At 54.7% G+C, this 27,396-nt stretch overlaps 2 protein-coding genes across 6 annotated transcripts in view; both read left to right on the top strand.

The window, feature by feature from the left end:
• The window catches only part of TBC1D2 (TBC1 domain family member 2), a 51,677-nt gene extending 46,987 nt beyond the window's left edge, over positions 1 to 4,690 (top strand). For all 5 annotated transcript variants that reach the window (XM_026013249.2, XM_026013248.2, XM_026013250.2 and 2 more), the window contains 4 exons: positions 244 to 364; positions 2,344 to 2,529; positions 3,334 to 3,455; positions 4,138 to 4,690. In XM_026013249.2, coding sequence (XP_025869034.1) covers positions 244 to 364; positions 2,344 to 2,529; positions 3,334 to 3,455; positions 4,138 to 4,345 — 637 coding nt within the window. In that variant the 3' untranslated portion in view covers positions 4,346 to 4,690. The remainder of the gene's footprint in view (positions 1 to 243; positions 365 to 2,343; positions 2,530 to 3,333; positions 3,456 to 4,137) is intronic.
• A 4,334-nt stretch (positions 4,691 to 9,024) lies between these two features.
• Positions 9,025 to 27,396, top strand: part of CORO2A (coronin 2A) — a 55,340-nt gene continuing 36,968 nt past the window's right edge. Inside the window, exon 1 of the mRNA XM_072727871.1 lies at positions 9,025 to 9,178. The gene's annotated coding sequence lies outside the window, so the exon portion shown is untranslated. The remainder of the gene's footprint in view (positions 9,179 to 27,396) is intronic.

Here is a 27,396-nt window from a genome sequence, read left to right on the forward strand (position 1 = left end):
CAGCCAGGAAGCAGCAGGTCCAGAATTCACACCTAGGCAACAGGGCTCCAGAGACTCAGATCTCCTCATTGCTCTGGAAATCCCCCATGCAATCCTCCCCAAAAGCATGTTCATCTCACCCCAGGTTCCAGAACATTAGCCTAGATAGAGAGTAGGGTTGGGAGCCAGGGATCTACCTCTGCCACCCTCTGCTTGGCTGCAACTTCTACACATCACCCCAGTGCTCTTTTCCTCCCATTCCAGATTGGCAGCCATTGCTCTGCTGGTCCTGGAGGAGGAGGAGAGTGCCTTCTGGTGTCTGGTGGCCATTGTGGAGACCATCATGCCAGCTGATTACTACAGCAAGACGCTGACGTCATCCCAGGTGAGCAGGGCAGGGACCAATGGGACGGAGAGGCCATGCAGGTTGGTGCCCCTTGAGTGGTTCCTTCAAGCCTATGAATCTCAGAAGAATCAGGAAGCTCTCAGGCCTCCATTTCTCCCTCTGTACATGGGGCCAGTAACCCCTCCCTGGGACTCCTGGGAAGTTCAAGTGAGCAGATGGCCTCTACAGCTGTTGGGGCCCTGCCCACGGGGTAGATTGTTGTTATTCCAGTAGTGACACAATGTCACGAGAAATGGTTGGGGGGGGGTTTTGTTTGTTGTTTAGTTTTATGTTTTTTAGAAATGATTTCTTGGTGAGGGAAGGAGAAGAAAATCTAGAATCTCTTGCTTTTTGCCAGTAAAGAATTTCAAAATAGAGGTCAGGTGGGTGGAAGTAGGAGTCAGTAAGACTCGTGTGGACGAGCGTTCACACACACTGGTCACGGCCTCCCGAGAAGCGCAGCTATCTCCATCCTTACAGCCTCACCGCCCTCTGACTCAGCCCAGACCAGCCCTGGAGTCAGGGGCAGCTAGGGCCAGAGCCCACCCTCCCCAAGCCAGCTGCATGGCCTTGCGACATCCCCTCTCTGAACACCTGGTTTGTCTGCTTTGGGATGGAAGTACTACTTCTTGGGCTTGTTGACAGGTGTAAATGTGAAACCATTTTCGACCTCCCATCTCCTCTCTCACTTCACTCCTCATCCGGCTCCCGCTGCATCTGAGCTGTCTGCTTTATGCGGAGAGGCCAGTGGGTGGATGGGTGGGTGGGTGGCGGACCTTCTCGCTTTCCACCTCAAACCGACCAAGCCATTTCCTGCCCCCCCCTCCCCATTCCTTTCCTTTCCTATTAGGATCACCCAACACTGATTCCTCCTGCAGGACAACCATGGGGGTGGTGGTGGTGGTGGTGGTCAGCAGACACACAGGTGTCCGCTGTGAAGGAGGGATGTCAGGGCCAGAGACTGAGACTGAGGATTCATCAGGTCATGAATCAGAAAGAGACCCAACTGCCCCCTTCAGGCTCTCTGCTGGGCCATCCCTCACGTATTGCTTTCAGCACCCCGTTCATGGTCACAGGACAGCAGTACCACCTCCAGCACTGTGGCCGTGGTCCAGGCTGGGAGAAGCAGAGGGTTGGAAGGCAGGGGCTGGCTCCGCTTCCCCGCCCAGCAGTTGCTCACACCTTGTTGGTCAGGACTGTCTCACATGGCACCCCTCACTGCAGGGCGGGCTGGGAAATGTTCCATATTTTATTGTCATGCTTCAACATCTTGGAAACTGAGGTGTGTTGTATAACCAGGGTGCTGTGGTAGGGTTGTTGGAAGGTTTGTTTCTCATTTTTTTAATGTAGAAGAATTTAAATGTTCAAAAAATAGAGAAAATAGTATATGAACCTCTCTGTATCTATCACCTGGTTTGAATAATTATCAACACAGACACGCAACTGCTGTTCCCTGTCTACTCCCGCCCACTCCTCTTGCTTTGGTGATCTTGAAATAAATCCCAGACATCACGTCAGCAAATCTGTGAATCCTTCAGCAGGTTCAGTGGCATCTTAAGCTCAGTAAATTACCCTCAGTCTTGAGCTGGATGCACTGAACATCTTGTATGTCAGGCCCAAAATGGTTGTAGAGATGTGGCCATGGTGTCAGCCAGTACAAGTCTGAACTGCTGCTTGGCTTTGGGTTCGGGAGGGCAAATGGGCCAGAACACGAGTGGCTAAGAACTTAGCCCACAGAGACCTCCGCATCATAGCCCAGTCCTCCAGCCTAGAAGACTGCCAGCCTGTGCTGGGAACAGCAGGGTGGTGGCCACGAGGCAGGGGTTGAGGGGATCCTCCAGTCACTCTGCTCCTGGGGTGAGGGAGTGGGGGAACTCTAGGACTGTGTGTGGACTGGCTGGGTGGGAAGGGCAGGCAGGGAGCCAGGCAGCCCCTTCCCTAGGGTGGCAGCTGACAGGCCCTCTCTCCCTGGCTCCCAGGTGGACCAGCGGGTGCTCCAGGACCTCCTCTTAGAGAAGCTGCCCAGGCTGATGGCTCACCTGGGCCAGCACCGCGTGGATCTCTCCTTCATCACCTTCAACTGGTTCCTCGTGGTCTTTGCAGACAGTCTCATCAGCAACATCCTTCTCCGGGTCTGGGATGCCTTCCTGTATGAGGGCACCAAGGTAAGGCACTGCCAGGGGTGAGCAGGACAGTCCTGGGCAAGGCCTTTCAGCCCTCCGGGTCTCGATCCTGCCCCTGGAGAATGGGAAGACAGTGCTCCCCTGGTCAGGCTGTTGAGGACATCTCGTGGGAGCATGGCTTTATAAACTAAAGTGCTTTGCACACACAAGGAGGAGGGGTAGTTCTGCCTCCGAAGATGTGTCTTAAAGTTGGGGGGGATTTCCTTTTCCTAGGGAAGAGCCATGGCCGGGATCCAGGAGGCCCATCCCTATTCCCTGCACTGCCCATCCAGTCACCTGAGCCCCTCTTTCTCTTCCTCCTGTTTGGACTGAGCCCCATATTGGGAGGCTGGCACATGGGCGTGGTCCCAGCTCTACCTCTTGCCTTTCTAGGAGACCCCGGGCAGGCCTCCCTTCTTCCCCATAGTGGTTGAGAACGTTACCACACTGCAGTTTACAGAGCACTTTCAGATCTGTCACTCTGATTCCTACTAATACCCCATGTGAAGACAGTATTACCCCCATTGGGTCCAAGAGAGTAGCACCTCACCCAGGGCCCCGGGACAAGTAAGGATAGAGCCAGGCACTTGGTCCCCATGCCCAGATTCCACGCTGTGCTCCCTCCTCCCCCTGGGGTTCCCCCATCTGCCCCTGCCTCCCAGGCTCCGCACACACAAGCTTTCAACCTCTGCAGCCTGTCTGGGGGGGGGTCCCACACTGTCTGGGTGTAGGGGGTCTTCCTCCCCCTGGGGATTACCTGCCCTGGCCACCCCCCGTGCCCCACTTGAGCCCCCACTTGCCCCCCAGGTGGTATTCCGCTATGCCCTGGCCATTTTCAAGTACAACGAGGAGGAGATCCTGAGACTGCAGGATGGCCTGGAGATCTACCAGTACCTGCGCTTCTTCACCAAGACCATTTGCAACAGCCAGTGAGAACCCATTCTGCCCCCAGTCCTGCCTGTCTGGCACCCCCACCACCCACACATGCCCCCAGGACGTAGAAGAGGGTAGGCGGGTATTTGCTGAGTAGAGATTTGTTAGTGGTGTCGATCCCCCACTACGGCTTAGAAACCTTTAGGGACATTCCACTGCCCCAGTGGTCTGTTCGCCCTTTCACGTGGCATTCAAGGCCTCTGCGCAATTTCATTTCTTACCCACCTTTTCCTGCCCCTAACACCTACACCCTATCTCCTACCAAACAATTATTTGAGTTCCTAGGACACCAACGTCTGGACTTCTGGCCTTGCAGTTTCTTCTCCTTAAAATGCCCCCCTGTCACCTTCACCACTGCCATCTTTGCCTGGCCAACTACTACTCATCCTTCAACACCTAACTCGCATGTCACCTCCTCCAAGCAGCCTTCCCTAATAAACCTTTCCTTACTGTGTTAGAGTTCCCAAAGCCCTAAGCTTCTTCCTGCCTCAGTACACATCACCTTGGGTGGAAGTTGTCTTCTTATTCACGGTTTCCTTCCTGGAAGGTGAGCTGCCTGTGGGCAGGGGCTAGGGCCTCAGCCACAGGGACAGAACAAATGCCAGGGTGCCTGGGAAGGCGCAGCAAATGCAGACCTGATAGGGCACTGGCTTTGGACTAACTGTGCTCTCTCCCCAGGAAGCTGATGAACATCGCCTTCAACGACATGAACCCTTTCCCTATGAAGCAGCTGCGGCAGCTGCGGACGGCGCATCGGGAGCGGCTGGAGGCTGAGCTGCACGAGCTGGAGCGGCTGAAGGCCGAGTACTTGGAGACTAGGAACTCCCAAGACCCAGCAGTGCCAGAGGGTTGCACCAGTGAGGACGAGGGGGAGGGGGGACCCTGACTTGGCCACCTGCCCTCCCCGAAGCCCTTTCTCCCCTTTGGCCGTCAGCCCCCCAGGAGGATGGCCGTGGGATTGTGGTCCCGCCCATAAGTCCCATCACCATGTGACGGTGACGTGGGGCAAGCCCCTTCCCCTCTCTAGGCGTCAGTCTCCTCGTCAGGACACTGTCTGCCATGGAGCCATTGGTTGGGTCATCCCCTCGTGAGCACATACCCAGGGATGCCACCCCTTTCTCACTTCTTCCACAGAGCACTTTAGCACAGACGAGCAAGAATATGCTGTCTCAGAGGGTAGCCTGAACGTTCTTTAAGTTTTATCTGTATAAAACAATGGAAATACTGGAAAGAGTTGACAAGCTTTGGAACTTGAATGAGTCCCAGTAACCAGCTGCTCCCCAGTGGGCCCGGGGCTCCAGGGTGTTGCATCATGAGGGCAACCCTGGGACATCCCTGCATTCTGTTTCTGTGGGTGTCTCTGCAGGCTGCTCCCCCGCCCCCCCCCCCCCCCCCCCCCCCCCCCCCCCCCCCCCGCTTCCCTGAGGAGCGAGGGCCCCATGCAGGTAGGCTGTGTCTCCCCGGGCCCCAGCGCCTCTCCAGTGCCGGCTCTGCCTGTGTCCCCAGCCCAGCTCCCGTGCGCTGAGGCCTGGTTCCTAAGCCTGGCACCTATGCCCTCCTTTCCATTCACAGCGCGTTCAGGGTGGGGGGGGGAGGTTCCGAGGGAGAACCCCTGTCCACACCAAGAGGAACGTGGTGTGGGGCTCAAGGCAGAGAGTGCTGGGTCAGGCGCCCGACTGTCTGGTCTCCTTCTGCCAGCTTCACAGGCCCAGGCACGAAGAGTCACCTCTTCTCTAAAAAACGAGTGGCTGGAGGCTGCAGAAAAGGTGGTGAGAGGGACAAAGCTACAGCCTGTTGCCAAGTCAGGGCTGGCTCTTCCGGCACCCACCGTGTGCAGGAACTCTGTTTCAGTTCTGCTGGGCTCTTCGGGGCCCTTCCTCAGTGGTCAGAGGCCTCCCCTGATCCCCTCAAGGCAGGGGGTCAAGGCCACATCAGTGATTTTGGCCGCTAGTGTCTAAGCAAACCCTTGACTGCTGGTACAGGCTCGCACTGGGTAGACTTAGGCAGGAAGGACGGGGGACGGAGGGTTCTGGCATGGAAACTTCCAACTCTGATCTGAGGATCCTGTCCAGGGCTGGGAAGGAGGCACACCTGTCCCTGGGGACCAGGGACCCACCTGCTCGCCCCCAAGTGTGACCCTTGAGGAGTTGGCACTCCAGGCACCCAGTTCCCCGACACCATGCCCCCTACACAGCTTTGGGGAATTGCCGTTCAGAGTACTTTCCTCCCGCATGACAGGCTATGGGCCAGCCCCAGGGCTCTCTCCCACCAGCACCCCATGTAGGGTCTTGATGACCTTCCTCATTTTTGCTAAACTTTTACATCTGCTGAGATCTGAGAGGCGTGGTGGTGGCCTGTAGGGTCCTAGCTGCACCCCCAGCGGGCTGGGTGCTATACCTCTAAGGGCATCATTGACAAGCAAGGGGTCCAGCCTCCTAGTGCTCCCAGGAGGGCTAGAGGAGAGGACGCTGGTGGCTGGCACAGAGTAAAGTGCCACCTCCAGCAGGGAGTGGCCTCTTTATGGAGAAATGTCACCCAGAGGGCTCTGAAGAGGCCCGAGGCTCCAGGAAGGCCGGGCCCAGCTGGTTCTTCAGCTCCAGCCTTGAAATTCAGAGTCCCTCCTCAGCAAAAAATAAACAATCCCAGATTACTGGGGCTGTCAGATAAGCGGCACTCCCCTCTCCCTTCTTCCCTTCCTATCTGCCCTGCTTCCTCTCCCCCTCAGGCCTCCTTCCTCCCCTCCCCCTCCCCCTTCCTCCTCAGGCCCACCCTCCTCACCCTCTCTCTCTCCCTCTTCTCCCTTCCTCATCTCTCCTCCCCAACCCCCCTAGCTGGGGGCCTACACTTTGCCCCTCTTGGACCAGGGGAGGGTGTGGTGCTTGGTCATGGACCCGGCAGGGTAACCCCTGGCTTCTACCTGGCTGCACCATAGAATCACCTAAGCAGCTTTTTTTTTTTTTTTTAAGATCTTATTTATTTATTTATTCATGAGAGACACAGAGAGAGGCAGAGACGAGACATAGGTGGAGGGAGAAGCAGGCTCCCTGCGGGGATCCCAAGAGCCTGAGCCAAAGGCTCAGCCACTGAGCCACCCAGGTGCCCCAACCTAAGCAGCTTTTAAGGAATATTGGTGCTGTGTGCCCCGCACAGCCTGTTGTGGGGCCTGGGCATGCTGATACAGCAGGAGGGGTGGAGACCCCAGGACTGACTCTGGTCCAGCTTCCTCCAGTCCTGAAATGAGATGCTGGAGCTGGAGCCAGGAATGAGAACTAACTGTCCAGAGCACTGCTCACTCCAGGCCACGCTCAGTTTGGAAACAAGAAGGTGAAGCCTTGGAGAGGTTAAGGAACTGGCCCAAAGTCCCACAGCTGCTGAGTGGCTAAGCCATGCTCAAGCCTTTGAGGTGCTAACTGTAAGACCAGGGAGGCTTCTTTCCAGCTCACCTCCACTTCTCTGGGGCCTAAAACACCAGAAGATCCAGGGGAAAGAGAGGCCCAGCCTATAGCTCTCCAAGTGGTATAGGGCCCCTGGGATAGTTCCAGGCAAAGGAAAATGGAAGATGCATCCACCTGACAGGCTGTACCAGGGACTGGCGCAGGCGGGGGGAGGCGGGTGTCATACCTCAGGAAAGGTCTGTGGCTGTTGCTGCCTGCCCTCCCTCCCCCTTCTTCCAGAATGGCAGAAAGGCATTTGTTTGGGGCCCACCCCTGGTGTCGTATTCCTGGCTCTGCAGTACAGCTGTTGCCCCCTTCCCCAGGGGATGCTGTCTTCTAGGGCCAGAGGATCAGATCCCTCGCAGGCCCCCCTTCCTACCCCAGGGGATGGGATCTCAGAGCATCTCTGTCCCACTCAGCCCCCACAAGCTGCCATCCATGCTGCACTGGATAGGGGAGGGGGCTCCCTGGGGCAACTTCCTCAAGAATAAAGAGACTACTACTACTTTGGAGACCCCCACTCCCGCTCCCCCCACACTCAGGACCTCACCTCCCAGGCACTGCCGTTCCTCACTCTTGAGTTCAGTCTCCCAGGGCACAGGCCATATTGCCCAGACAGCTCCATTCTGGGCAGCTAGATGAATTTGCCACCCTTCCTCACACGCTCTGGTCCTGCACAAGGCATATTTGCCCACACGTGGCCCATTAAACGAGGCCGGCCGTGTTGACATGTAGTAAGGGAAGGGGGCAGTGGTTTCCTGGCCTGTCCCAATCAACCATAAGACCTGATAGAAGATGCTGGCAGGTGGGCCCAACTCTGAGGCCAAACTTACCATATATTTTTCTAACTAGGGGCCCCTGGGCAGGTCATCCCTGCTCTGGCCTCAGTTTCCCACGTGTGCAATTCATAAGATGTTTGGGGGAGGGTAGCCTTCCTCGAAAGGCCCAGGGTTAGGGAGAAAGGAGAACAGGGTCCCCCACCCCCACCCTATCCCCGCACACAGGTGTACACACATGCACACAGGCAGCAGCCCCAGAAAGGGTCCTGGGTTGCGCGTACTGCAGAGCCCCCCAGGGACCTCCCAGCAGAGCCCCCCAGGGACCTCCCAGCAGAGCCCCCCAGGGACCTCCCAGCAGAGCCCCCCAGGGACCTCCCAGCAGTCCATAAGCCCATGGCCCCGGAGGTCCCAGTGCCTGGGGCGGGGCCTCCGCGGGGAGGGGCTGGGGAGCGGGGGCCAGCGAAGGAGTCGCAGGCTGCGGCTGCCTCTTTCCAAGGAGATAGTCCGCTCTAAGCCTCAACATTCTTAGCTGTAAGGGGGGGTAATAGCGGCTGAACGAAAGGGTCACGAGGATGAAATGAAACACTACATGTAAAGTACGTAGTACGCTGTTCGCCGCACCGGAGCTGGCACCTGCCCCGGTGCTCCAGGGACCCCACTGGACGAGACAAAGCCCTGCTCCTGGCGGGCGGGGTGGCGCACGGCTCCCGGCGTGGGCCTGGGAGCCCAGCTGTGTGACCTTAAACGCCGCTTAGCCCGTCGGCGCCTCGGCTACTTTATTCGTAGAATAGCAATAGTGTGACCTCGTGGGCTCGTGCAAAGTGAGGTGATGCACTGAAGCGTGCGGCGGCAGGAGCTGTGTTAAAAGGAGAAGCCTCCCACCCCCTCCGTCCGCGCCGCGCGCTCAGGCCCCGGAGCAGGCGAGGCCGGGCGGCAGCGCCCCCTGCCGGCCGCCGAGAGAACGGGGCGCTCCCGCCGCCGGCTGGGGAGCCGCGAGGATTCCTCCAGCAGCCGCGGTTCACCAGGCGCCGCCCCCGTGGCGGGCTCTGCGCGCGCACTTGGCCGGCCGGGAACCCAGCGTCTCGTGCAGGTCCCAAGCCGGTGTCGCACGCGCGCACGGTTACGGTTCCGGTTCCCTCCACCCAGGGGGCAGCGGGGCTCGGGAGGCCAAGACCCTCGCCCCGCGGCGCGCAGCGAGGGGGCCCCCCCCGACCCCAGCCTCCGCGCGGCCGCCGGGCAGCCCGCCCCATCACTGCGGCGAGTGCGCGTGCGCGTGCGCGTGCCCCGAGGCCGTCCCGGGGGCCAGGAGCGCGGGCCGAGAGGGGGAAGGAGGGGGCCCGGGGCGCGCGGGGGGGCTCGTGCCCGGCCCCGCCCATCGGCCCCGCCCTCCCGGCTGCGGGGGCAGGAGGCGGCGGCGCCGCGCGCGGGCACTCGGCGGGCGGCGAGGAGCGCGGAGCCGGAGCCGGAGCGGCCGCCACCACCGCCACCTGCGCGGCCGTCACCAAGGTAGGGCGGCCCCGCGCCGCCAGCCGTGCCCTCCCGGTGCGCACGGTGCGGGCGCCCTGCGCCCCCGGCTGCAGCGCCCTGGGAGGGATGCTGGGCTCGGCGCGCCGCGGGGGACCCGGCGGGGCGCGGGGGACAGGCTTCCAGCACCTCGGCGTGACCTGACAAGGCGCCGCTCCTCCGCAGGCCTCAGTTTCCCCATTGGCATAGCGGGCGCAGTGGTGGCCCCTTCCGCCCCGCGCTGTAGGGAGAGGCCGCGCCGAGGAGGCTCCCGACGGCTCCGGGCTGGACCCGCACGGTCCGCGCCGCCCGCCTCTGCCCGCAGGGAGGGCCGCTCGCGCTGGGTGTGGCAGGCCCGTCCCGACAGGCCCCCCTGGCGGCCCGACTCGCCCCCCCGCTCGGTGACCTGCGGGGCCGCAGCTTCCAGGTACAGGAAACGAGGGGGCGACAGCCCGAGGTCCCTACCGAGCCGCCCGGCGCGCAGGGTGCGGCCGTCAGAGCCGCCACCAAGTCTGTCTTGCTGGGAGAGCCCGGAGTTGGGGGTGAGGGGACCGTCGGCTGCAGACTTGTCTCGACCAGACCCGTGAGCCCTCCAGGATTTAGAGAATGGAACCTCCTCTTCCCCTTCCCTGCCCCGCCAGCTATGATGGGGCTGGATCAGGTTTTGGTGCGTGGACCTCAGAGGGGCAGCAGTGCCAAGAGAGCTGTGTCTGAGTGGGATTGGATCTGGGACAGAGCAAGTGTCTGAGGGACTGTGGCTCTAGGCTTTCAGGATTAAAAAAAAAAAAAAAAAAAAAAAAAAAAAAAAAAAAAAGACCTCTGGCATCTGGCCCGGTCGCTCACTGGAAGGTTTTGCTGCCCCCATCACACACCTCTTAGGATGGGGATGGCACTAACTGTAAACAGCTGGAAGCTGCTGGTCCTGCCCTGGGCACGCAGACAACATCTTACTCCTCTTCCTCCATCCTGGAGCACTCATCTGGTCCCTTAAATCTGCTCACTTCCAGGCTGAACTGCCCCAAGCCTGGCACTCTGTCTCCTGCCAGGGCCCAAGGGAGCAAAGGGAAGGGGCAGGAGCTGAGGTATCTGCCCCAGAGCAAGTAGTGGTGAGCCTGGGGTTTGTTCTGAACCCGCCTGCATCAGGACTGGAATGTGTCCCCTAACCTTCCTGCACTTCCGGAGCACCTGTGGGTTAGCAGCTGCCTTAGAGGTCTGGAGTGAAAGGAGGAGCCCGTTCCAGGTCCTTCCTGCCCACAGTGCTTCCCCGTCTTCTCCTGTTGCCTACCCTGATTGAGGGAGTAGTTTCTGAGAATCAAGTCTGAGCCTTCGGGTCCCTCTTGTCCGCTTTATGACCTGCTCTCACCCAAGAGCGTTCTTACTGCCAAAAGTAGAGAGGAACTGCTGGGGCAGGTGGTGAGCTCAGTGTCCTCGGAGGTGTGTGAGCAGAGGCTGGATGAGCACTTGCTAGGGGTGAACTGCCTTTGACTGCAAGTCTGGGATTCTTGTTCTGATTGAGAGTGGCCATGACCGTGCCCTCTGGCTATGGTGGAACCTCACCCAGCCTGCAGCTAGACCGCAAATGAGTATTATTACCCCATCGTAAAAGCAGACTAAGTATATGTGCTGTCACTTGAACGTAACCCCAACACACAAGCTTAAGTGTTACCTAAGTCTCTTGTCATCTCTACATCTGTATAATCTGGGTTCTGTTTTCCTGCTCACCTAGTGCAAGGAGGCACCCATTTTGGCCTGATTTAGGGGCATGACAGATTCTGGCTATTACAAAGTCATCCTATGCTAATAATTTGAAAATGTACTATGGAATTAGGGAATGCCCAAGCTGAAGGGGATCTGAAGGAATCATCTCTCCCACCCCATCATTGTCTAGATAGGCATCGCCCAGCCCCAGAGGGAACATGATTTGTCAAAGCTGAGACAGCAAACCAGCCACCAAACCCAGGATCCTGATTCCTAGACCAGAGTATGGATTTGTTTGTTGGAAAATACATACCATATAGTCGGTGAAAGCAGTCTGTATGTATTCCTATAAAATGAGGGAAAATAAATACAAAAGGATAAACCTTTCTGCTGGCAAGGCTGTGGGCAATTCTCCAGCAGCATTTAATTCTGCAGGGCAATCTGGCAGCCTGTTACAAAAGTTCATGAAAATGATTTAAACTGCCCTTTGCTGCTAGACTTCTACTTTGACGACCTTACCCTAAGGAAGTAACTGTAGAGAGAGATTAATGTAATGCTGTTAATTATAATAAGCTTCCTTTTTTAAGATTTTATTTATTTATTCATGAGAGACACAGGGAGAGAGAGGCAGAGACACAGGCAGAGGGAGAAGCAGGCTCCCTGCGGGGAGCCTGATGTGCGGGAATCGATCCCAGGACCCTGGGATCATGCCCTGAGCCGAAGGCAGATGCTCAACCACTGAGCCACCCAGGTGCCCTTCTAACAAGTGTCACAGTGAAGCTTTTGGAGCTTTATCTGAGGTTTCATAAACATCATTTGAAAAGTACAGCTTAAAACATAGTAGCATTAAGGCTTACATTGCTGGAATCTGGCCAACATAAAAGCGGTGTGGTCCAGAGGAAAGCCCACTAGACTAGCGTCAGCAGGCCCAGATTCCAGGATAAGCTCTTCACGTTCTCCTCTGTGTGACCTCGGGTCAGTCCCTTCCCCTTTCTGGTCTCACTTTTCCCATCTGTGAATCAGGGTAGATTCAGTGCTTGCTGAATTTCTTTCAGCTCCAACAACCCACCTTGGGGGTCTAACAGATCTCTGTAACCAAAGCCTGCATTGGAACAGTGACCACGGTGACAACCAAAGAATGTTTTAGCCTTCCTCCCCCATCATTAAATAAATCTTCTTAGAGGCAGGCAGCTAGCCTTTTTCCCCTGGGAAGGGACTTCATTCAGCCTTAAACTTTTGTTAGTTCCAAATGGCCAGAACCTGGATTGTTTTAGAGTGTAGTGTGGCTTTGTTTTTATTTTTCTTTGCCAGATAATCAAGGGACAGAGATGCTTCAGGAAGACCAGAAAATACTGCAGCAGGATCTTCTGTTTGTTATTTTGAGTCTAAAGGCTGTGCCTTGCCTCTTTCAGACCAGATTAGAGGTGTTTTGTAAGCACATCTCATACGAAGGGCCAGGAATTGGTGACTTCACTTCCGTGAGCAAACATTTATTGGGCACCTAGGCCTGGAGGTACCTCCTAGGGCCCTGCATTGTTGCCATGAGAAATATATTAAACCCTTTGAAATGGCCAATATCTGACTGTTTTGACTTACAAGAAATGGCAATTTCATTCAGTTCAGTGTAAATGGAAAAAGATATAATTAAAGAGCCCTGTGCTCCCTACCATAATTGAGAGATGGGCAGGGTGCAGTGGAGACTAGGAAAGTGTGATTATAAGCTTGGAAAAGTCAGAGAGAAAGGGCATGGGAACCTCACTTTGTAGAAATAATAATAATAATAATAATAATAATAATAATAATAATATATCCCGCCTGCCTGACACTATCATAAGTGCTTTACATTCATTCATTTAGTCATTCAGCTATTCTTTTATTAAGCAGCTATGTAGTGCTAGGTATTTTCTGTTGTGGAGGCAGGAGTCTTGACAGTAAATAAAATAGATCAAAAAAATCTGTCCTAAAGAACTTACAGTCTAATAGGGGAAAAAAGACGATAATAAGTAAAGCCATTGGTGGTAAATGCAGAGGGAACAAATAAAACACAGCAGTAGGCTTCAGGTGTGTGGAGAGGAATGGAAGGACAGGGTTATAATTTTAAATTGGGTGATTGGGGGGACCATTGAGAAGCACCTTTTGGGTAAAGTCTTAAAGGAGGTGAGGAAGTGAGCTGGGCTGGTTTCTGGGGAAGAGCCATCCAGGTAGAGGAAACAGCGGGTGCAAAAGCCCTGAGGTAGGCCCTTGCCTGGCAGGTTCAGGGAAGAGTGACCGAAAAGGCAGGTGGACTGGTAAGATGCACCACCCGTGGTCAGATTGTGCACCTGCCCTGTACATCATGGAACCCTCCAAGTTTGGGATGGGGGGGTACTGTTTTTTTTCTTTCTTTCTTTTTTAAAGTAAACCCTATGCCCCACACGTGAAACTCAAACTCATAATCTGAGATCAAAGTTGCATGCTCTACTCCCTGAGCCAGCCAGACGCTCCACAGCGGGGGTACTCTTTTTACTCCTCTTTTTCAGTTAAGAAAACAAAGATACAGAGACATTCGGTAGCTTGCTAAGACCATGTCTCTCAGAGGAGCTGGGGCTCTTAGTAGAGAGAGGGCGGTGAGGAGCCGTGGGACAGGGCCAGGGCATGGCCAGATTTGAGTGTTAGTGTTTCCTCTGGGGTGCAGAGAGAAGGCTGTGGAAAAAATCCAGGCTGGGGTGATGAATTGGACCCAGGAAGCGAACTTCAGCGAACCTGAAGTGAATGTGGGGGCAGAGGATCTGCCGAGCTCGGTGCTGGGAGTAAGGAGGGGGGTCCAGGCCAGGTGAACAGGAGGAGGAGGAGGAGGAAGCCAAGCTGGTCTTGGCCTATTTATTTAACAAACACTTATTTGCACTTCTGCTCCCAGCACCGTCTAAGATTTTATGTACATCAACCCCTTCAATCCTCAAGGCATTTTGGAGGATCAATTCTCTCCTTATTACTACTACTTTTTAAAATGGGTGTGTTATATTGTATGTAAGTTATATCTCAATAAAGTTAATTTACAAAGAAAGTATATTTGTTTTTTTGTTATAAATACTTGACAGTAATGGGGAATTTAGAAAAAAAGGAAAACAGACAGAAAATAAGTTATCCATGTCTTCTCTTTTCATCTCAGATAATCAATATAAAAATTTTGGTGTATTTACTTCATCTTTTTTCTACTCTTTCTCGCCATTTTACAGATTAGGACGCTGGGGCCCAGAGGGGTTGGGCAGTTGGGACAGGGTCATCCACTTGAACCATGTCATCTGGCTCCAGTGTCGAGGGTCTTAATCACTGTGCTGTGCTACCTGGAATGCCAGTGGGTGGGTTCCACTGGGACCTACCCCCCCCCCACTCGGCCCACCCCAGCATCAGTTCACAGATAGGGAAAGTGAGGCTCAGTGAAAGGCAGGGCCTTGTTCAGCATCTCTCACCCAGTTGGGAGCAGATATGTGAAGTCTCATTCTACTAAGAAGAAACAGGATGCTGGGAACTTATGCAGGGTTGACGTGAGAGCTGCTTTCAGCCTGGCCCGGAGCCCAGAGCTTGCAGGGGGCTGGCAAGTGGCGTGACCCTGCCCACAGGGAGTGCCGAGGACTGCCGGGGCAGGCCCGCAGTTCCCTGAGCTCGAGTCTCATCCCTCCTGCCTGCCCTGGGTGGGAGGTGGCCAGGAGACAGGGAGGGAGAGTGTGGGGCTTTGCCAGGCCTGCAGGCCCCCTGGGAGTTGTCTCTTACTCTCTGACTGTGCATTTATTTCTGGCTCTGATGCCAGCAAACTCCTGGGGCCGCCTGCTGCTAAGGATGCAGTCCTGGCATCCAGTCCCAGCACAGCTACCAGGTGAGCCTGGGGCCAGGTCTTCCCCACTGCCCCCCCAACCCCCCCCCCCCCCAGCCTGCAAAATGGCATCATAATGGTGCCAGCTGCAGGATGAAGTGAGATGTAGGTGGAAAGTGCTGGCACACGGAGGTGCTCAATAGGTGACCTGCGCTACTGTTGCTATTTCGATGGCTACCTAAAGGGTGTTGGCTCAGGCTGGGGGATGGAGCCTGCCCCAGCCAGAGCACCTCCACCACAGTGGAGCCACCCTTCACACCTGGCTGAACCAGGTAGGGCCCACCAGCTCAGGAGGAGACGGAAATGAACTTTGGGCAGTGGCTTGTAGTCCAAGATTGCAGATAACAAAAGACGCAGTGGAAGGAAAGAAGCCACGCCCCTGAGGAGGGAGACCTGACCTGGCCAATATCGTGCTCTGTAGGCAAGTCACGTCCCTTCTTTATGCCCCTTGTCCTCACTCATAAAGTGGGGAGAATATTTCCTGCCCTGATGATTGTAATGATCTTCATCCCAGCAGCCGTCTACTGAGGCTTCTCTGTGCCTGGAGAGTATGGATGGAGATGACCCGGACCCATCACTGCCTTCAAGGGCACTCAGCCTGGGGGTGGGGGTGGGGGGCTCCAGCCATGATAGGGAAACCTAGGGACTGGGCCCTCAAAGAGGGGCGTCTAACCTTAGGATGGAACTGGGGGTGGGGAAGGCTCCCGGAGGAAGTGATGCCCGAGCTGGGTTGTGAGTGAGATTGGAGTCAGCCAGATATTGGAGGCGAGGAAAGCAAGGAAGGTCATTGGGTAAATGGCCCACCTCTCTGAGCCTCAGCCTCTTTATCTGTAAAATGGCTCAAATGTAAATACTTGCTTTCCTAATTTATAGGGTGGTTGTGAGGCTTGAAATTGGATAAAGAGCATGGAAGTGCTTTTGAACTATGAAATGGCAGGCACCTCTTCATTGTTGTTTATTGTGATGTCTGGAGCCCCTGGGGGTTAGGGAAATACAGGGCCAGCATCCTTCTGGGTCTCAGAGAACATCCAATCTGTTTTAAAAGGCCTCCAGTCAAATCCAACAGGGACTGAGAGGCTCAATTCACCTCATACCCCGTTGTTTTAAGAGCTCAAGAGTATTTCTGTACGAGGGTGTGGCTTTGCTTAGAGGGGGCCCTGAGGACAGCCGTGACCCAGTCACAGCCCTGCCCCACTGCAGAGGCACACGTGCCTGCAGAAAGCCATCAAGCCATAAGCACAGGCCAGGCCTTAGGACCCAGGGTAGGGGAGCGTGGGCTAAGGGACATGCCAAGGGAGGGAGTGGAAGACAGGGGAGTGCCATGAGGAGAAACCGTTTTGTGTAGAGGAAGTCCACAAGGTCACATGAAATGGAAAAACAAGGCAGAGAACAGTAAGTGGAGACTGAGCCTCTTTGGATTTGAATGTGGGAGAAGAATGTATTTACACGCGTGTGCATATGGAAAAATAGATGCGTATCAAGCTGGTTGATCATCACGATCACTTTCGTCTTTTCTATAGTTTGAAATTTGTACATGTTATTTGACTTTTATTTCTTAACAAGTTGTCTGTATGTAACATATGTGACAATATAATGCAGGTGGTCTAACAGTCTGACATCACCAGGCTGGAGGGCTTAAGGAGGCACCCATGGCACAAGGACTTGGTGAGGCCTGGATGATACTCCCCTGCTGGCCTTCCAGGACAGTTGAGAGCAGAGTCCAGGGATGGCTGGATGAAGGAGTCGCTGAAGGAGAGGTCTCTGGGATAGGTTCTAGGACTCTTCTTGGGACAAAGACTGGGGTTGTAGGTGTCTGCAAGAACAGTCAGCGCTGTGACCAGACTGTCCAAGCCAGGGACTGCAGGCTACATCAGCAGGAGCATAGGCTCAAATCCAGAAAGGTAAGGGTTCTACTGGAGTGTGGGCCACCCCCTGAGTGGGTCTGAGGCAGCACGAACAGGTCCAGAGGTCCAGCTGGCTATGGAAGGGCCTGTGCCTTCAGATTCTGTGATGCTTTAGGGTTCTACCTCAGTACGCCAGACCTCAGCAGACCCTTTTCCCTCAAAGATGCACTTTCTTGGTCTTTGGTCTGTGGGGCCCTCCACACCTTCCCACCTCTTTACAAAGGTATTGAAGAAACTAAGCTACTGTCATATTTTATTGAATGCAGGGTGCCATCTTTTGTGAGATACACCATTATTTTATAATCCATTAAGAAAGAAAAACATCAAACTGTAAGTTGTATCCCAGTTTCAAAGATACTAAATGTTGAAAGACTATGTCTTAGAATCAATTAGATATGACATGCAGTAGGCCTCACACTAGACTCTTCATGTATGTATATTCATTTAATCCTGTATCGACCCCCTGGCTAGATATTCTTGTCCTCTTTTTACAGATAAAGAAACGGACCCAGAGAGGTTAAGTGATTTTTTTTGCAAGGTCACACAGTGAGCAAAAGATAAAGCTGGGATTTGAACCCATCCATCACTTTTTCCTCATCCAACCCCACAAAGAAAAGGTTCATGAGTCCTGGCCCTTGGGAAGAAGAAAGTGTTCATGCTGCAGAGTGAACATATGCCAGTTCAGAGTTCAGAAATGCCCCAGTGGACTGGTCATTAAACACCCAGGGCTATGAGTAATGGGGGGAGGCCTCGAGGGGAGCTGGGGAAATAATGGACAGGAAAGAGCTCTGAGAGCTTGTTGGCTGGTTCATTAGCCTCGTCCTTGTTAGGATCAGTACCAGGAGCAGATTGGCCACCCTGCAGAGAGACCACAGAGACCTGCCCCGCACAGGTTATCCTAGAGCCTTACCCAGAAAGGCCCATTCGTTCATTTCCTACAAAATTATTTTTCAATTTACTTTTGTGAATGAGATCTTTATTCATGTATTGGTCACTGTGTGCCTGTGAAACATGGCCGTGTGCTAAGGATACAGAGAAGAACAGACATGGGTGCTGCCCTGGAGGGCTCACAGACCAGAGGAGATGGCCAGTGACCCTAAAGTTCCACAAAACCTAGAATGGGTGCCTGACAGAGAAGGGAGGGCATCAAAACTTGCAGAGCGGAGAAGGTGCCTAGTTCAGGGTCACTGCAGAAGGCTGTCGTAGGGGAAGGACTTTGGAGCCGAGACCTGGAAGATGAGGAGGGGGTAATTGGGTAAAAGTGGGAAGGGGAGCCTGCTGGACAAAAGAAACAGCCTGGAGGCTGAATGAAATGGACCTTCGAGGAATCAAAAAAAAAAATCAAAAAGCACTGAATGTCTCCAACTCTGATTCCTGGGCAGATGAGGCCAGAGAGGTGGAGTGGGCCAGACCCTTTGGGTCCTAGAGCAGTGGCCGTGGGGTGACATGCTCAGACTGGCATCTTTTGAAAAGATTGGGGGCAAGATGGTTGGTTGGTGAGACTGAGTGTGCAGGTGACCCCAGCTGGTACCAGTGGGAGCAGAGCTAAGTGGAAGGTTTAGGAGGTGTCTGGGGGTGGGGGGGGCGGCATTAGCTGTGAGTACAAGAAGGAGGCGGCCACACAGGTGAGCCCTGGGATGTGGCTTTCTGGCTGTGCCCTCACAAGACCTGACTTACAGAGGGAAGGGTCTTGGGGGGAGAAGAGCTGTAGTGGGAAAGCTGTCACCCCCATTGGTACCTCTTGTCCTGGTTTGGATTTTGTCTGTTTTTTCTCGTGGAGACCTCCTTAGATATCCTGGCTCATCCAGCACCAGAGTTTTGCTGGATGGTGGGAAGTAAGTCAGTGGGTGAAGGCTTCAGGGTGACGATGAGATGACAGGCCTCATGGGAGGAGGTGGAGGAGGGGCAGACAGGCTGCGAGGAGGGAGAGGAGGCCCCTGATGGGTGGTCTCGGGGGTGCGGAGCTGTGGGAGGGTGTCCCAGGCGCCACGGTGTGTGGACATCGCGTGGCCCAGATGCTATCCCCGGAGCTGGCCTTTCAGAAAGGCTGGATCCAAGCCTGGTGGCAGAGTGGAGGCAGCGCCAAATGGGTTATGCGGTCCGTGGCACCGGGCTCTTTCCTCGGGCTTGAACCTGTTTTATCCAGCAGGGGTGCCAACAAAGGCCTGGTCACATCTGACCGGTGACAGGAAGCTGAAGGGGGGAGGGTGCAGTAAGCCAGGGGTGCGTGAATTAGTGACTTTGAAAGCAAGTGGATCATTTTCACACGGTGACAGAGTGCAAGGTGTGGCCAAGAGAAGAGGTGACTGAGGACATGGAAAGGAGGTCATTTGGAGATGATATGGTCCTTGTATGGGGGGAGGCTGGAGAGGATCTGAGACTTGTCCAAGGTCACACAGCAAGGAAGTAGCTCTGCTCGTGTGGTTTGCTGTGCCGTGGGTTCCAGATGCCAGAGAGTGGTTCCTTTCCACAGTCTTCCCTGGGACACGAGAACCCGATGCTGCTGGGTCTGCATACGGCCAGGGCTAGGCATCAGGAGGCCTGGTGCGGGGCTATGGCCAGCCAAGGGGTGGGTGGGAATGCATTCGGGGCGACTCTGAAAGAGGGAGCAGCTAAGCTGAACTTTACAGCAGCTGAATGTGCAGAGTGGTGAGCAGGACCTATTGGCAAGTGCAAGCCTCGGGCTGGCGATGGGAAGCATACTGAGCCTATTTGGGATGCGGCAAACAGACGGTCCAGTTGGCTCCGTCTAGGGAATAGTATCGGGTACTGGCCGGTTGCCAATGGTGGGGAGGTGGGAGTAGCCTGCCCTGGCAGGGGGGAGTATTTTTTCATTGACACTGTTTAGACTTGCAGGCATATCATAATAAAAAGTCACTTTTAGCCAGTCTTTTTTTTTTTTTAAGATTTTATTTATTTATTCATGAGAGACACACAGAGAGAGAGGCAGAGACACAGGCAGAGGGAGAAGCAGGCCCCATGCAGGGAGCCCGATGTAGGACTCGATTCCAGGACCCCAGGATCACGCCCTGAGCCAAAGGCAGACACTTAACCGCTGAGCCACCCAGGTGTCCCATAGCCAGTCTTAATATTGTCTTTAAGTCCTCTACAGAAAATGCACCCCTTATTGTCTGCACCCAGGCCTCCTGCCTTTGCCCCTCCCACTCGCCCTCCCCCACCTTGCCCCACCTCTCTTCTTGCTTTACTCCTGGGCCACATCTTGGCTTTGAATCCTCAACTCAGAAGCCATGGAAGGTTTTAGAATGGGGGATGCTTCTGTCTCGTGGCCCAAGTGGGACTCAGTTTAGAAGTCAGGTGCAGAGATTAGAAGGACAGCCTGGAGGAGGCAAGTAGGATGTGGGAGATGAGGAGGATTAGCGCAGGGGGGAGTAGAGCTGTGGGGATGGGAGCAGGACTTCAGGCATGCCTCAGAAGGCCCAGGACGCATGTCCACAGCTGTTCACCACCACACCAGGCCTGGACCAGCACAGTGGGGGAGACCACTGGGCTGCAGGGGTTCCAAGGCCTGCAGTATCCAGGGCTGTGGTTGGCAGTCACAGAATCCCCAAGCTTTAGGAGCACCCCAGATCTCACCTGCCCTAATAAGAACCTTCCAGAGCGTGAGGACAGCAGTAATGCCCCTCGGGGATTACTTCCCAGCCCGCAGATACCAGCAGGACCTCAGGGGTACCCAAACAACAGCCCTCGGGCTGGGATTGATTAGTCCTCATGTTACAGATGAGGAGCCAAGGCTTCAGAGTGAAGCAGAGAGACTCCTGGAACCATGGCCTAGTGACGGCTCCATGTCCTGATAGCACTTGTAACTTTACTGGGATGCACACATGCATGCTACCCACAGCCACCGTCAGAGCTAGCAGGTGACCTCATGGCACAGGGGATATGGCTGCAGAGGACTGAGACATGCAGGGGCCTGGGAACAGCCCAGTGAGGGGCTGGACAGTGGTGGGGACACAGAAGCAGCTGGTTTTGAGCATCAAGAACTAGAGATTTGTGTTCTCTCTGGGATCTGCCACTGACCCGCCAAGTGCCCTTGGACAAGTTACATCCCTTCCCGAGTTCTTGTTTCCTCACCTGAAAAGTGAGAGCGTTAGATTAAATGATCTGTACCAGCCTGTGCACCCTGAAAATCCTGACAGTCTCCCCAGCTTCTGTCCTGGTGGCCTCCAAAGTGGGGTGTGCAAGACACTTGTTGGGGTGCAGGAAAAAATACTAAGAGAAAATCATGCAGCTTTGCTCACATTTGGCAGGTGCAGACCCACTGTCACCACTCAGACTGTCAGATGGCCTCATGCCTCACGTCTCCAGAAGTCTCTGGGGAGAAGGGGAAAGCACTCTGAGAAAGGATGACAAAGGACATCCCCTACTCTTTGTTTTCGGGAGTTTAGTACAATTAATTCAACCCGGTTAATCAGGTTAATCCAGACTAATTAATCCAGATTGGCTTTATGGATTATATTAACCAGTTTGAGCTAATCCTCACAAAATGGGCAAGTGGTTTTAGAAGATTCCTATCTGGGGATCCCTGGGTGGCGCAGCGGTTTGGCGCCTGCCTTTGGCCCAGGGCGCGATCCTGGAGATCCGGGATCGAATCCCACGTCAGGCTCCCGGTGCATGGAGCCTGCTTCTCCCTCTGCCTGTGTCTCTGCCTCTCTCTCTCTCACTGTGTGCCTATCATAAAAAAAAAAAAAAAAAAAAAAGAAGATTCCTATCTGAACAGTGGGTCGTTAGGGGTTCTAATACCAGTACGAGGGGACAAGGAACGAACACTTGGGTTTCCAGCATGATCACATCAGCAGCCACAAGACAAGGGGGGGGAAAAACAATGGCAAGCTAATCAAGTCTGATAAGAAGTCAGCCCAAGATGTTTTTAAATTGCGGAGGGGGTGACGCTATTTGAAATACAGATTTAAAGTCACTCTGGTTAATGATGAATCTCACCTCGTGGAGATGTATGTTATGCCTCACAGCCCCTGATGATAGTTACTTGTATAAAACATAAAATATTGACAGAGTGGGACTCGTTTTCTTTTTTTCTCTTTGGAAGGAGTAAATGATTAAAAAAAAAAAAAAAAAAAGTCCCCCTGCTCTAACCTCCTGATCCTTTTCTATGCAGCTGCCCCTTCTGACAAATCACTGCATTTGTAATCAAACTTTGCTCAAGTGGGGTGTGATTTCTCCATTTCTCTACCTGTTCCTGGGGCAGTGATGTCTGGGCCCACAGAGCCCAGCACAGGTGTCGGTCTCCAACTGGAGACGTGGAAAAATGGAGGGTGAGTCGATGTGCCCCGATTCACCTTTCCCATCGTGGGGCTGAGGCCGTGCTGACCCTTCTAGCATCAAAGGCTTGGGGTCTGCTCCCGACCCTAAGGAGCCCCATCTTTCCCAGCCGAAACCACAGTCTGGAGAAATGCAGCGCACCTTTCAAAGGTCTCAGACTCAGGGGGGTCCAGCTAGGGTGAATGACCCTCCCCACCCCCAGCCTCACAATTAGAAGACTTCTTCCCCAGCCATGCTTGGAATTTGTCCCTCTGAGGGCAGCAGCACAGATAAGGAGAAAATATTTGGTACTGTATCCAGGCACAGGATCAAAGGAAACTTTGTTCCATGTCTTAGAGGACTCTCCCCGGCTGGGATGCCAGAAATCCAGATCCCGTTCCTGGTTCTGCCCTTTATGGATGTCCCCGGACAAGCCGACTTAGTTTCATTTCTGCACCCTCTGAGAGATCTTGTGGTCTGGCCAGTGGTACTACTATTCTAAGAAGTGAGTCTGGGAGCTTTTGGGGGACATGCTCTACTGAGTGGTTCTCAGCCCCCATCTGGAGGGTTTGTGTATGACCAGGGTCCAACGTGGGTGAGAGATGGGGACAGCTTGGAACATTCTGGGGAGGCAACCAAAATGAGAAGAAGGAGACTTAGTCACACAAGAAAGTCCCCCACCTGAGTGGATCGATAGCAGGGGCATGGGGTCAGGGGCCTCAGATCTCTGAAGGGTTGTGGGGTGGCAGGGGCAGTGGATGCGGTGGTGAGGCTCTAGGGACGAGGATTGGAGGCAGGGCAGGAGGGGAAGTGTGGATTTCTGCTCAGTAGAAGGAGGAAGTCTGACAGCTAAGCTGCTCTGTCCCCCAGAAGGAGTGAGCTTCCCACCACTAGACTGGTATAAGCCAAGACCCTCAGACTTTTCAGAGTGGTGTGGAAAGGAGGACAGGAAGCTGGGCTGGATTGCCCACTTGGGGCCCTGACCCTGGGCAGTCCTGAAGCATTTGTTCTGTTTTTTTGGGGGGGGTTTTTTTGTTTTTTTTTTGTTTTTTTGTTTTTTTTTTTGCCCCAGATGTAATAAGATCATTTGGGAGAGGGAGTTAGTGTGTCTGGCTGAGAATTAGATTAGATAAGAATTAGAGCTTTAGACTCTAAATCAGCATGAAGGGGTGGGGGAGGGGCGCAAGGCTTTCTCTGTTGCCTACCCGTTAAGGGAGTTTGGGTGCCTCCCAGCACAGATGATCCCCTCCACCCCTAAATCTTTAGATCTTTAAGTATTGCCGCTTGGAAGAGAAAGAAAGGACATGGACACTTTGTGCTTCTGGTTTGATCTCCAAGCCCCGTTCACCTTATGCATTTTTGCTAAATGTTCATTTCAATCCATTAATATAGTTACATACCGTAGAGCAGTGCCTAGTTCACAGTGAGTACTCAGTAGAAGTTACTATTATTATTTATTTTGAATTTGCCTTGGATTTGCCATGTACCAGGCAGTGTTCTAAGTGCTTGTCATATATGAACTCGTTTACTATTTTAGGATGACAAGACCCGAAGCCCGGAGAGCTTGCTAGCCTGCCCAAGGTGATAAGCCAGAGGGTGTGGTGAAACTGGTGTCTGAGCCCGGCAGGTGGGCCCTGGTTGTGTCTGTAACCTTCTCTGCTGCGTCTCCATGTGGTCACAGATTAAAGGAACAAAGCACATTTGCCTCGTTCTCCCTTCAGAGCCTCCCTAAAGCCTCAGGAGGCTGGCGCACAGAGGTGCACATTCCCATTGTACAGATGGGGCCTGGGGCCCAGAGATGGACAATGACTTGAGCAGGGTCACACAGCAAATGGGGGCCAACCAGAGTGGAGCCGGGCCCCTGGTCTCAGAACATCGATGTACCTTCCCTGCATAGAGCAGGGCTCCCAGCTGAGCCCAGTGGGAGTCCATGTGAGCAGACACTGCTCCCAAAGGGGCTGTTCCTTCGCCAGAAGCAGCCAGAACCTGCTCCACAGAGGGGCAGCAAGCCAGAGGGAAATGGATGGGAGGAGTCATCCCTCTGTCCAGGGAAGGGCCCTCCAGGCCCTCCCAACAGTGCCCGGGAAAGTCGTGAGGGTGCTCACCCCAGGCGCCCCTTCTGTCTGAGGGAGGTGCAGGCAGGGGAGCCCCTGACTAGCCAGGAGTAAAGGGGGGGTTGGGAGGGGGAGCAGAAGCAGAGGTGGAGCCTGCCTAAGGGGGCCGTGATGCCTAGGTGCTGCTAGCTCTTTTCTTCCATTTTTACTGTGGCAAAATGTGCATAACATAAAATTTACCATTGTCACCACTTTTAGTTCTGTGCCATGGGGTCCATTCGCACGACTGTACAACCAGCAGCACCGTGATTTTGAAATTTTGATCTCACAGTAGCCTGTTCTCTTCTTTAATGCTTTTGCTGACATGTATGAATGAAAGATGTGTGTTCAGGGCTGAAATTATCATGCTTGACAAAAAGGACCACGATGTGTAGAAGCTTCCCCCCCTGCCAGGCATTGCTTTGAGTTAACAAACTCATTGAATCCTTACAGTTTGCCTGCAGGTTAGGTTCTGTTGTTGACCTCAGTTTACAGATGAGAAAACCGAGGCATAGAAAGGTTTAGTATCTTTCTCCAAATCCCTCACTGGTTACTGCCGCTTACTGACGTCTCGCTGCGTGCCAGGCTAGCTGCTGTGTTCAGCCTTGGCCCTGTTGCATAGCAACCTGGTAAGTGGTAGGTGCCCATGTGGTTCCAAGATCTGCAGAAGGTGAGTCTGGGTTTATATCTGGGCCTCTGACGCTGAAGCCTGTGTCTTGGCCACCTGGCCTGGACACCTGCCATGTGGACAGTGAGGCTGGCATCCGAACACCCGCCTGCTTCTTCAGGGCTGGCCTGAGCCCATGTTTATATATTGAGACTGTTTGGAGGATAGAACAGCAAGCACCACAGCCCCAAGCGGCCCCGAGTTAGGAAGTGGTTGCGTGCTCCTGGAGCCTTTGGAGGACAGGTTCCTGCTGCCTAGCAGTTGTGTAACCTCGGAAAAGTGACTCTGTTGCTCAGAGCAGAGCGCGGCCCGCCACGTCCGTTAGACGGAGGTAACTCTCCCCACCCCAGGGTGGACGTGAAACCTAAACCGGGCGGGCGACAAGAAGGACTCTGCAAATCATAGAGCAGGGGTGCGGAGCGGTGGCTCAGAGTGGTCCCAAGATCAACTGCACCATCGTCACCTGGGAACTTGTTAGAGATGCAGGTTCTCGGACCCCACTATTGACTTGCTAAATCAGAAACTGTAGGGTAGGCCCCGCAATCTGGGAGCTAATGAGCCTTGTGGGTGATTCTGGTGCCCTCTCAGGTTGAGACCCGGGGTTGGAAAGCTTCCCGCAAAATGTAAATGAGATATTGTCACCAGTCCTGGCAGAGGCTCAGGCTTGGGCCAGAAGGGCCTCTTCAGCCTGGAGCGCTGACATCTTTCCTGTACTCCTCAGCCTCTGCTGGGCCTCCTGCGCTGCTTGGCCCACAGGCCCAGTCTGAACAAATGATTCTGGGTGGGAAGGTGGGGCAGCTCTAGGAGGCTGGAAATGGGGAGGCAGTAGCCTCACCGTCCTCCCTGGGGTCGCTGTTGCAGCCACTAGGTAAAGCATTGATTAAGGCTGAGCATTGTGTCCACCCACGTTCCTGGGGGGGCGGGGGGAGCAAGAAGGAGCTGCCCAGAGCCCCCCACCCCAGCCCACCCCGGTGTGCAGGGCCGAGCTGGGAGGTGGAGTGGGAATGCCGGCTGCCCGGAATCAGGCAGGAATCAGGCAGGCAGGCCTCAGTCACATCTGGGGACTCTTAGCACAGGGAGATGGGTTGAGGGAAAAGAGGAAACTCTTCTCTAGGAGCCAGGCCTCCCGGCTGCAGGCTCTCTCTAGTTGCCGAGACCTGTGGAGACAGGTCAGCCCTTGGCTCCTGGTCAGCAAAGCCCAGGTCTGCCCCTCTCCCCCTCATCAGGCCCATGCTTTTCCTCCCGAGCCCAGACAAGGAAGGCCTCAGAATCTTCCTCCTCCAGCTCTTCACCATGCTCCGCAGCTCCCCCCTCCAGCCAGCTGGAGCGGGCACAAAACAGAACCCACTTCGCCCCCCTAGTTCTTCCTTGGATACAAGCCCAAAGTTGAGGAAAGAAAATATTTTCTCCGGCCAAGGCTTCTAAATACCCAATAGCCGGGGCCACCTTGGGGCAGCTCTCACCTGGCCACACCTCGGGTTACACACTTTGACATCTTCCCGTGGTCTCAAGAGCCGAGTCCTGAGCCAGCATCAGAGCCCGGGCTGGCACCTAGCCTGCAGGGCCCCAACGGCAACCTTGCACTAGCCCAGGCCCCGGCCAGACCCGACCCTCGTGGTTCCCTGGATGTGTCTCACTCCCTCCTCCTCCACCATACCCCCCTTCCACCTGCAGGGCCTCCCTTCACCTCACCTTGCAGGCTGGCCTCAAGCAGACCTGCCCCAAGGCTCTCACCCACTCCCAGGATTTCCACCTTCCTGCTGCAGCCTGTTCAGTCCCCTTCACCCTGAACTGAGCTCGCTGGTTACACGTCCGCCTCTCCCATCAACCTGAGCCCCTGAGGGTCAGCAGCCCCGGCCACGGTCGTCATCCTCGCCTGTCCCCCATAAGTGCCTAGCACAGGCTGGGCTCTGGGAGGGCCCCAGTAATGCAGGTTGAAGGCACTCTGGGCCCCAGCTCCCCGCCACAGGGCAAGGTGGAAGCTATTTGTGGGCCAGAGGTGGGGACCCACAGATGACAGAGTGCAGGCCCCCCGCCGCAGGTGCCCATTCTCAGAAGTGGAGCTGTAGGGCTTCCGGTCGCTGGGGAATGCTGAGCCTAGCACTCTCCCTGTCCAGGGCTCAGGGGCCCTCTCGGTCCAAAGACAAATTCAGAAGCTCTACTAGGGAATGGTTGGTGAGGAGGAAGTGGAACCTCAGATTTTCAGCCTCTCCAAGGTGGTGGCTTTAGAAAGTCCCCAGTGACCCTTGTCTCTTGAAACTCTGAGATAAGGAGATTGTGGGGCAATAAATCTCTGTAAAGTGTTAGTCTGGGCCTAATTTAGGGGAATAAACAGGAAGAAGCCGTGTTCTGTGTCTCCAGAGGAGCAAGGCCACAAGGGCACCAGCCCTCCGAGGAGTGGGACAGCCGATAGGTAGACAGCTGTGTCATCCTCACGGTTCCGGGTTTTGGTGCGTGTGGGCTGCAGAGCATTCAGTGGACCGTCCTAACAGTTGGGCAAGGTAAGAGTATTACCTGCCTGAGAAAACCTGAGGGGGGATGAGATTTGCCCAAGGTCATGGAGCAAATTGGTGTCAGAATCAGGACTCTCTCACCTGAGCAGCAGGCTTGTCTGCTATGAAAGTGACAGGCCCAGGCGGGGGTGGGTGGGGGTCCTCCTGGTGCCCAGAGAGGGGGTTCAGGTGGCGTGAGTGGAAGCTAGTCCAGGAGCCAGGTGGGTCTCCCCCTGGGTA

The sequence above is a fragment of the Vulpes vulpes genome, chromosome 12, assembly GCF_048418805.1.
Source record: "Vulpes vulpes isolate BD-2025 chromosome 12, VulVul3, whole genome shotgun sequence".
In the NCBI taxonomy this organism is placed as follows: domain Eukaryota; kingdom Metazoa; phylum Chordata; class Mammalia; order Carnivora; family Canidae; genus Vulpes; species Vulpes vulpes.